Source organism: Cibotium barometz, chromosome 34, assembly GCF_041138505.1.
Source record: "Cibotium barometz isolate CiBa-2024 chromosome 34, ASM4113850v1, whole genome shotgun sequence".
Lineage (NCBI taxonomy): Eukaryota > Viridiplantae > Streptophyta > Polypodiopsida > Cyatheales > Cibotiaceae > Cibotium > Cibotium barometz.
Window position 1 is genome coordinate 47,202,238 of NC_141079.1, and position 10,512 is coordinate 47,212,749.

Genomic DNA, 10,512 nt, shown 5'->3' on the forward strand with positions numbered 1-10,512 from the left:
ATGCATGTATTATAGACACCTGACTAGCCATACTTTAAATGTGTGAATACATAAGGCCTTATATATAAGAGCTTTTCTCATAATGCAAATATACTCCCATAAAGAAGGCCATTAAGGGAGTGAACAAGATGTTGAGATATCGAAGCTCATCTAGTGAGGCGGTGAACACTGATGACCCGCCTGAGGGTTAGGCCCCACACTTACACCACTGGCATGGTTGGTGAGATCATGGGTGATATGTGACCAGTGGGATGACAGGCTGTGTGACAGCCATTCTAGAGACTGGCATAGTTATAGCACCAGCTCATTTTAGTTGGATTCACACTATAGAGAACCCTAGTATGTATTTGGTTGAGTACGTTTTCATATGTGTGTACTCTTATCTTTGTATATGGAGTGTTGAGTGTTGTGTGAAGAAGAAGAAGATTTTCAGCCTCTCACCTTGTGTGTTCTCTATTAGGGTTTTGTGAGTGTGTGTGTGCTTGCAAGAGCTCAAGCTCTCTTCTCCCCTGCATCTTTTCATGGTATCAGAGCCTGGTTCATGCTAAGGGCTGAGCTACAAGCAAGAGAAGCACAGGAAGCGGTACTAGGGCAAGAGCTTCAACTACTCTTTCCTATTTGTGTTGGCGACTACACCCTTGTGTCGGGGGTTGTATGGGAGGCACTGGCAAATAATCTTTGATTGAGGAGCTGTCTTCGTGGGAGTAAAGCTATAGGGCATCTATACTATCCTATCGGCCCAATTTTTGGGTCGAAAACGCGTTTCGGGCACGTCAGCATCTCCGTTTTTCAGAAAGCATGCGATTTCAAGCACTGTGGGAGTAAGTCATCGATTCTGTGCAGAACTCTGTTTTAAGAACTGCAGGAAGACAGATTGGCTGTGCAAACATTGTGTGTGCTGTAAGGAGATCAACAGTTGCCATTGGGTGTATGTATGCACATTGAGGTCACTGGTTGTGACATTTGAGTGTACTACAGTACCACTGTAGAAAATACAGCAGTTTGTGCAGGACACAAACTAGAGTGCTATTTCTGGTAAATTTGTGTGTCTGGCAAGATGTCAAATGATGGCATATACCAGATTGTTGCTGAGAAGCTTGATAAGAATAACTTCCATGCTTGGAGGTTCAGGTTGACGAATTTCTTGATGGAAAAGGGTTATTGGGACTACATAGAAGGTGAGCATGAAGAGGCACAGGAGATACCAAAAATCAATTCGACTGCTACAGACATGAAAGAGTTCAAGGATTGGAACCAAGGAGCCAAAAAAGTTATGTATTGGCTCTCTATCAGTATACAGGACACCATGATTGGACACATACAGGATGCCAAGTCTCCCAAGGAGGCGTGGGACACCTTAGTAAAACTCTATGAAACAAATACCAAGGCATGAAAGATACAGTTGAAGAATGAACTTCATACTATGGAGAAAAAGAGTATGTCTGTGAATGACTATGCATTGAAGACAAAGGGTATTGTGGAATCCCTTGTATCTATTGGTGTTTTAGTAGATGATGATGATAAGGTGGAATTCTGTCTACGTGGTCTCAGGCCACAACACAAGGCATTCAAGACGTCTATTCTTTAGACTCGGGAAAACATTCCCAATTTCACAAATTTGGTGTCTATGTTGATTATAGAAGAGAAGAGCTTGGGTGAAGACCAACAGTCTTCATCACAAAACAAAAACAGTTCAGAGCAATATGCCTTCTACACAAGTTCAGGAAGAGAAAAAGGTAGAGGAGGCCGTGGACGCGGTCAAGGAGATGGCCGAATAGGTAATCAGAATTATGGCCAGCAGTAACAATAACAACAGTCCCAGAATTCACAACAACAACAACAACATGCAAGTGGAAGAGGCCAATTTAAAGGTAGGGGGAGTCAAAGAGGTTATGGAAATTGACAGAGGCAGTATAATGATACACGTGGATGCTTTTATTGTGGTAAGCCTGGACATGTGCAGGTAGATTGTTATAAGAAGCAGTCTGACATGCAAAATAGAAAATTGCAGCAAAACAACTATGCATCCTCGAGCAGAAACAATGAGGATAATGAAAGGTTTTGTTATGTAGCATGTCATTAATGCCATGTCTGAAAATGTTGAAGCAACACATAAAGATGATGTATGGTACGTTGATTCAGGTGCTTCGAACCACATGACAAGTCATGGGGAGTAGTTCAAGGAGATGAAGAACCTTGAAAGACTAGGTTTTTTGGAAACAGGGGATGACACTGCTCATCCAATTGCCCATGTTGGAGATGTGCCATTGTCTATGCAGGATGGCAAAGTGAAGTACCTTGCAGATGTACTTCATGTTCTGAACATAACAAAGAATCTAGTTTCAGTTAGCCAGATGATTGAGCAGGGTTTGCAGGTTCAGTTTAACCTTGATGGTTGTTATGTTGAAGACTTTAAAGACAAGTGCAGCTTGGTTGCAAAAGGCAATAGAGTGGACAGAATGTTTACGTTGAATGTAAACATGCTTGAAGTGAGTGCTGCGATGTTTGCAAATGGTTCAGGAATTGTTGCAGACATAGACATTTGGCATAAAAGAATTGGACAAATGAATGTGCAGAGAATGAAGTCTATGCAGACTAAAGGAATTGTGACAGGGCTGCCAAAGTTTAAAGTTGAAGGTATATAGAAAATATGTGAAGCATGCCAATTTGGAAAGCAAACAAAGCATGTATTTCCACGTAACAGATATGTGAGCAGAAATGCACTAGATGTTGTGCATTCAGATGTATGGGGTCCTACGAAGACCATGTCTATGGGAGGCTACAAGTATTATGTGACATTTATTGATGACCACACAAGGAAAGTGTGGGTATACTTCATGGAGGAGAAGGGTGAGGTGTTCTCACTTTCAGAATTTCAGAGTTATGGTTGAAAAGAAAACAGGGAAATATGTAAAGTGCCTGAGGTCAGATGGAGGGGGAGAGTACTTCTCCAATGAGTTCTTTGAATTTTTGAAGAAAAATGGTATTCGGAGAAACTTTACATGCAGATACACTCCGCAGCAAAATGGAGTTGCTGAGTGAAAAAACAGGCACATTGCTGAGATTGTGCGAGCATTGATGGAAGAGAAGAATATGCCGCATAGCTATTGGGCTGAGGCTGTTTCTACAGCAGCTTACATCATGAACAGGACTCCAACTGCAACCATACATGATATAACTCCCAGAGGAGAGGTTTACAAGCAGAAAACCTGATTTGTCTCATCTAAAAGTTTTTGGATACATTACATATGTGCATGTGCCAGATAAGCTGAGAACTAAGTTGGATCTCCAAAAGCTGAAAAATGTGTGTTTATTGGATATTCCCTTGAGCAAAAGGGATACAGGTGTTATAACCCTGCTACATGTGAGTTGAGGGTAAGCACGGATGTTGTTTTTGATGAGATGAGTAGCTGGTATGCTGCTGAAAAAGAAGCTGTTGGGGCTGATGTGAGTGGAAATGTGGTTGCACAGAATGTGGTTCAGCCAATCAGAGTCTTTGAGTGGACTAGGAGAGTCCTCATCTAGTGGTTCAGTTGTTGATAGACCATGGAGTGGCAAGCTGCGTCATACTACTAGTCCTGCAAATGTGATTAGTACATCACGTAAAGACAAAGAGAAAGTCGTTGAGCCCCTTTGTATGCCTGACATTTTTGCAGGGCATTCTCATGTTGATGGAGAGTCTAGTGGCTCAGAGATGAGCCTTGATGAGGAGCTTGGGATCCCAACTATGAGAACACCTGGTGTAAAGAAGACTATGGAAGCCATGAATGCAAAGCTGCGAAGATCTGGGAGAGTGAAGAATCTTGTTTAGAGGTTTATCTATGATGTTTATGTGGCACATCACTATGCATACATGGCAAAGGTTGTGCAGGTTGTAGAGCCCACATGCATTGATGAGGTTGTTAGAAATGTGTGGGGAGAAAGCTATGGATGAGGAGATGGATGCACTATATGGAAATGAGACTTGGGATTCAATGCAATTTCCTGAAGGCAAGAAAGCCATTGGATACAAGTGGGTGTACAAAGTAAAACATAACAGTGATGGAAGCATAAGCAGGTACAAGGCTAGATTGGTAGCCAAAGGATATGCACAAATATATGGCATTGATTATGAGAAAACTTTCAGCCCAGTTGCCAAAATGGCAACAGTGAGAGTTGTGATAGTAATGGCTGTGTCAAAGAAATGGTCTTTACATCAGATGGATGTAAAGAATGCATTCTTGCATGGGGATTTGCAGGAAGAGGTGTATATGTTGCAACCACCTGGTTATGAGGATGTGAGTCACCTCGAGCATATGTGCAGGTTGAAGAAAGCCTTGTATAGCTTAAAACAAGCACCAAGAGCATGGTCTGACAAGATTTCAGAATATCTTGTCACTATTGACGTTCATGTAGCTAATGCAAATTTCTCGCTGTATGTGAGACACAGTGATAGAGGGATTGTGCTTGTTGTCATCTATGTAGATGACTTGATCATTACGGGGAACCATGATACAGAGATCTTTGATGTAAAGATCTTGCTCAGACAGAAGTTCGAGATGAAGGATCTGGGGGAGCTCAGATATTTCTTGGACATTAAGGTGATTAGGTCACCACATGGTATTGGATTACTGCAGAGATAGTATGGTTTGGACATGTTGTCCAAGCATGGTATGAAAGGCTGTAAGCCTATCTTAGTGGCAATGGATTGAAATGGCAAGTTTAGTGCAGATTTAGGAGAGATTTTGGAGGATCCTACTATGTATAGGAGCATATTAGGAAGCTTGATCTACATGACGATCACTAGACCAGATTTGAGCTATGCTGTTGGGTTGGTGAGTCAGTTTATGTAAGTTTCTCAAAAGCCGCATTTGGATGCATTGAGACGCATACTGAGGTATGTGAGATCTACTCTGCATTGTGGACTATTTTATGAAACTGGGAGACAGAGATATGTGTACATGGATACACAGATGCTGATTGGGCTAGTAGTATCTCAGATAGAAGATCTACTAGTGGCTTCATGTTTTCTTTGGGGAGTACTGCTGTGACTTGGAGCAGCAAGAAGCAGCCTACGGTTGCTCTATCCAATACAGAGACCGAGTAGTAGTACACAGAGGTGTTGCTATGGCAGCATGTGAGGTAGCTTGGTTGAGAAAGCTACTTGCAGATTTGGGTCTATCAGTGGATAGACAAGTTATCATTTTTTGTGACAACGTTAGCAGTATACAGTTGGCTAGGAACCCAGTTTTTCATGCTCGCACGAGGCATATAGAGGTCCACTACCATTTTGTCAGAGACAAGATCTTAGCAAGAGACGTTGATCTTGTTTATGTCAGCACACAGGGTTAGGTAGCTGACATCTTCATCGAAGCATTAGGTACAGAGAAGCTCTGCAAATTCAAGGCTTCGCTTGGTGTACATGAGATGGAGTTGAGCTCGAGGAGAAGTGTTGAGATATCGAGCTCATCTAGTGAGACGATGGACACTGATGACCTACCTGAGGAGATAAGCCCCACACTTACACCACTAGCATGGTTGGTGAGATCATGGGTGATATGCGACCAGTGGGATGACAGACTGTGTGACAACCATTCTAGAGACTGGCATAGTTATAGTGCCAGCTCATTTTAGTTGGGTTCACACTATAGAGAACCCTAGTATGTATTTGGTTGAGTATCTTTTCATATGTGTGTACTCTTATCTTTGTATATGGAGTGTTGAGTGTTGTGTGAAGAAGAAGAAGATTTTTAGCCTCTCACCTTTGTGTTCTCTATTAGGGTTTTGTGAGTGTGTGTGTGCTTGCAAGAGCTCAAGCTCTCTTCTCCCCTGCATCTTTTCACAAGAGTTGTAGAGGCTTCTCAAGGATGTCCCACCCCACCTTACCTAAGGGAAGGCAATTGATGTAGGTGTGCCAAGATTCTTTAGTAGATTTAGGGTTATGATCATGAGTTCTCTACCATGTTGATGATGGTTTTCATCACTCCTTACAATGGTAATGACTTAAGATTTCCATAGCAACCATTGGTTAATAAGACATAATCACAATTTGTGCAACAAATTTCCTAGAATCCTAAGTATGAAGCCATCCACTCTTATGTTCTCTGTAAGTTCACTAAGTAATGAGGTGAGAGGGGAGGGGCAAGGAGTGGGGGAGGGGGGCTGGAGACAGTGCGTGTGGGGGGAGGCTATTCTGTTCTAATTCTTTGCATGTCTCTTGAGTCTCAACTCCCAACCAATGTTCGATTGATTGCAACACCCATGCCATGAGCTCCACTTCCTTGAACGTGCTTTGTAAACAAAAAATCTATGTCCTCTTACAAGTATCTATCTCTTGGGTGTAAATGAATGGAAACAACACTCTTATCAAACATCAAACTTTCTTAGATGCATGTCTCGTACAATCTCATTCTAGAGCTACAAGCCTCCATGGTAAATGCATGCCTAAACAAGTAGCCTTTTATCTAGATCACCACACCACCAAGGTCCCACCTCTTTCTTGAAGGTCACATGGCGAGCTATTTATTGCCACCCATGTAGTCACCATTGAGCCTTGAGGTAGCTCCACTTGTCGCCCACCCAACCATCACCATTGAGCCTTTGAGGTAGCTCCAATAAAGGTCTCAAGTGGCCATTGCAAGTGGAGTCGGTAGTGGCAACCCTGGCAGTTTTTCATGCTGAGAGGTGCTAAGCCTTTGCCTTCCTCTTGCCCTGGGGGATTTCAACACCCATTCTCTTTATATAGTCTTGCTACAAAAGAGCATTCAATTCACCTCCATTACTTTCCTTACCCCCAAACATGCATTTCATTCCTTTCCATACCAACCAAACATTGACTTAATAAGCACCTCTCTACTCACAAACATTGTCATAGTCTACTCCGCCTAATTCCTATGCCAAGAAATAAATACACATTTATCCATGAACACATTAATGTTTCAACTTGACACCAAGGGCCCTATTGTTATTCAGAAAAACTTTGATCATCATGCTACCTTGATATTGTTCTGTGTATGATAAAAAGGGAGGGAAAATGAAAATCGATTAAGAACAAGTTCACAAATTAGGTGAGGAATATACTCTCAAAAAGTAGGGGATGGGAACAATAGCCAAGAAATTAAGACTATGTGAGAATGTGGGTGGTTAAGGTAGCACCATTCTCCTCCCAAGGGGCAGGTTCAATTCTGTCATATAATGTGTAATATATTTACATAAATCCTTCAAAGTAGAACATAATTACTTATCTCAATCGCATTTTAGTGCGGTGGTAAGGAAGGAGTTTGAGAGTGGGTTAAATCTCATGGCGTAAACTATGGAATCTAGTGTGTGTGAGTAGAGTACTTAACCAAAAAAAAAACAACGTAATTACTTCTACAGAATGTCTTCGAAGCAAAACAATGAAGGAAGCCATGAGGGGCTATTCACAGAAGAGAAGGGGAATGCAACTTCAGTTCCCTCCTCCAAAGAGATAACCGAGGGAAGACCCTCCTCCGGGGGCCGAGTGCACTTTGGTAGACGGCCGATCCTGCGCGTCACATATAATCATCGTTTCGTTATGATTTGCCATGGAAAGCTATCGACAGAGGGAGTAATCGATGTCTGTACTCACCGTGATGAAGTTGCCTGTGTTCTGGCCCTCAGCCCGATGATAGTTGTTCTGGTTGTTCCCGAGCTTCCCAGCAGGGATGTCGGCGTTGCTGCTTTCCCAGGCTGAGCTGATGTTGGGGGCTCCGGCAAAAGCAGCACGAGGCGGAGGGGGGTGGCGATTTTGGGTGGCAAGGGGAGGAGGAGGAGGAGGAGGAGGAGGAGGGCTGATAGCCACGGCCGTCTTTGGTGGCTCATCCGACCCAAACAGGTACCCGAGAGAGCTTTGGCCGCCCCCACTGCTGACCCCACGCCCCATCGCGATCGCGAGTTCCTGCCCGCCCCCGCCCCCGCCCCCGCACCCGTGACATACACACACACACACACACACACGAGAGGACTAAACCATCAGATCAGTACTGCCTTGCACACTTTCCTGCGTAGACAAACCAGCCGCATTGCGACAAGGGAAACAACCTAATGGTAGATCGACAGAACAGAGCAGATCACCTACAACGCCCTCAGCTCAACATGATCCACAGTAAGTTCAAGACAAACTACGAGTAACGCAGAGTACCTGTCGCCGCTCGTCCTCCGCGTGGAACCAAGCGCTGGCTATGGCGAAAGAAACTCTGAAACGAGACGAGACCGCTTAACGTCGACTTTTTTTTATCTAAAGAGGGGGATTTCAAACTTACCCACCCGTTCACCTGCTAGCTCCAACGCTTTTGGAGCTTGTTCACACATGAGTTTTTGTCAACAAAACGGCTTTCTATGGGTTGCACTCATAGTTGCTTTATGACAGGCATCACGCTCGTTTTTGAGCATTTCGGCCATAAAATACTTGCAAATTTTTAAAATATTCGTTAAATTTTATATTAAAATATAAAAATACCTGCTATACTTTACCAAACACATCAATTTTGAAAGGCAATGGTGCTCGTCAAAAATCAAGCCTGATTGTGGTTATCAAAACGGAAATACGCACTCAATGTGGCTCCTATTCAAATTATTCTAAAATTCAATACATATTAATACATCATGTCTTATCATACACATGAATAGGGTATAAACGAAGAGAAGAGTCACCTTAGAAATTATTGAATATGTTGTCAATAAGTATTGATTGTCATGTCATCATGCCATATCTACACATATATAGGTTGGGAATAGGCTCTTATCCTTGTTGAGGTAATTCCATACGCTCGCATGCTTTATCCAAAACATGTATATATCGTTTTCATTATAAAAATGATGTGTTTATGCAGCTATGTGGGATAGTATTTATGCAGCTATGTGGGACAGTATTTCCAACATACTTCTATGGCCATGTCAAACTTCGAGACTACCAACAACTCAAAAATACACCGTTCTAAGACTCGTGCATGAAAGATATTTGTTGGCATTTCCCCTTTGATAATAGAGCTATATGCTTTGTATTCATCAAAGATTTTGCCTTCTTCAGTTTGGATTGTGCTAAGCTATTGTTGAATGCATAATCAGTACTAGAGTGGCAATGCAATTAATAAAAGTTATCTTTTTCAAGATGGTTGTTGCATGAGTGGAAGGTAGGTGATGTGTAATTAATAAAGTTATTTTTTTTAAGATGGTTGTTGCATGCATGGAAGGGTAGGTGGTGCGTAGTGTACTAGAGTGGCGATACAATTACTAAAAGTTTCTTCTTTTTGAAGGTGGTGCGTACTAGAGTGGCAATGCAATTACTAAAAGTTTCTTTTTTTTCAAAGGTGGTGTGCGTACTAGAGTGGCAATGCAATAACTAAAAGTTTCTTTTTTTCGAAGGTGGTTGTTGCATGCATGGAACACTAGATGGCAACATGGTATAAGAGTTTGACTTTTTGCATGTAAAGAAACATGCCGCTAATCTTGCATGGGGGGAGTGCATTGTGCTACTAAGTGGTGGGCAACCTTCTTTGTAAGGTGGCACTTGAAGGGTGACTCAATGCAACATTCCAATGGGGCTTCAAGTTCTTAGGTGGATCAAGTCCACATCCTCATTCCATTTGCAAGCATTGTGTGTGTGTCTGTGTGTGTGAGAGAGACAGAGATAGAGAAGAAGGGGGGGGGGAGTGGAGTGGAGTGGAGATTTGCATCATGGTGCAAATATATTGAGGTAATCTACCATCTCCTCTCAGATATGCTTCAAATATGTATTATAGAAGGTTATGTCTTCATCCTTACAGAAGGATAGCATATATGATTATAGGCCTCATTTTACGCTATGTGACCTATGATATTACTTTCTCTCTCTCATCATCTCTCATTCTCTTGCTCTTTAATTGCAAACAAAATACATTATCATTATGTAGTCCAAGTTTATTGAGTACATAAAGCTAAAAAATGATATGAGCTGGCAAAAGTAGTGGTCTCTGTTGAAATAAGTGATACTAGAGTGCCAAGTCACCTAGTCAAAGTTATCCCACATGAGCTATCAAAGCCTTGTTGTACTTCCCTCATATAAAAGAGGTCATATTCCATTGCTAAGCAACCTTGTAACCTTGCTTGAGTTCATTCATCATTGTGATTGTACTTATGTATCACCCACCCTAGCTCAGCTTACCACTAATATTAACTCACTCTTACCATCATCATCTCCATGGGAGCTTGGATCCTCAAGTTCTAACATGGTATCAGAGCCAAACTCTTTCTCCCTATAGCTTAGCATTCATATCCCTTAGCTTATATTGCATTAATCTCAGCTCATTAGCCATTATCACTCACTTAACTCCAATCTTATCTTCTACCCAAGAGAGAGGCTAAGATTGCATAGCCCTGTTCTCCTCACCCTCTTAACCATTGACCAAGCCCTCTTAGCCACTTCCTTCTTATCTCAAGATGTCCAATCCCACCAGGCGGATTCAACGAAAACGGTCTCCAGGTTGCAATTTTCACCTTGCAACACCAACTAGTTATTTCAACCATTCTGCCCTC

General features: G+C 42.3%; 1 protein-coding gene across 2 annotated transcripts; it reads right to left on the minus strand.

Moving 5' to 3' along the window:
• Window positions 1–7,074: 7,074 nt before the first annotated feature.
• Window positions 7,075–8,257, minus strand: LOC147619111 (protein SPIRAL1-like 2). Of its 2 annotated transcripts, none has more exons than XM_086774547.1 (3): window positions 8,141–8,257; window positions 7,589–7,897; window positions 7,075–7,504 (listed from the first exon to the last, which is right to left on the minus strand). In XM_086774547.1, the coding sequence occupies exons 2-3, from the start codon at window positions 7,880–7,882 to the stop codon at window positions 7,427–7,429; spliced, it is 372 nt and encodes a 123-aa protein (XP_086630673.1). In that variant the 5' UTR covers window positions 7,883–7,897; window positions 8,141–8,257; the 3' UTR covers window positions 7,075–7,426. The 2 variants fall into 2 exon arrangements, with proteins under 2 accessions (XP_086630673.1, XP_086630674.1); XM_086774548.1 differs by having other exon boundaries at window positions 8,041–8,175.
• Between the last annotated feature and the right edge of the window lie 2,255 nt (window positions 8,258–10,512).

Bases quoted from the DNA above. Each gene is read 5' to 3' on its own strand.
- LOC147619111 (XM_086774547.1), bottom strand. From the start codon at position 7,882: ATGGGGCGTGGGGTCAGCAGTGGGGGCGGCCAAAGCTCTCTCGGGTAC. The intron at 7,505-7,588 runs GTGAGTACAGAC...TGTGACGCGCAG, and splicing joins ACACAGGCAACTTCATCACG to GATCGGCCGTCTACCAAAGT.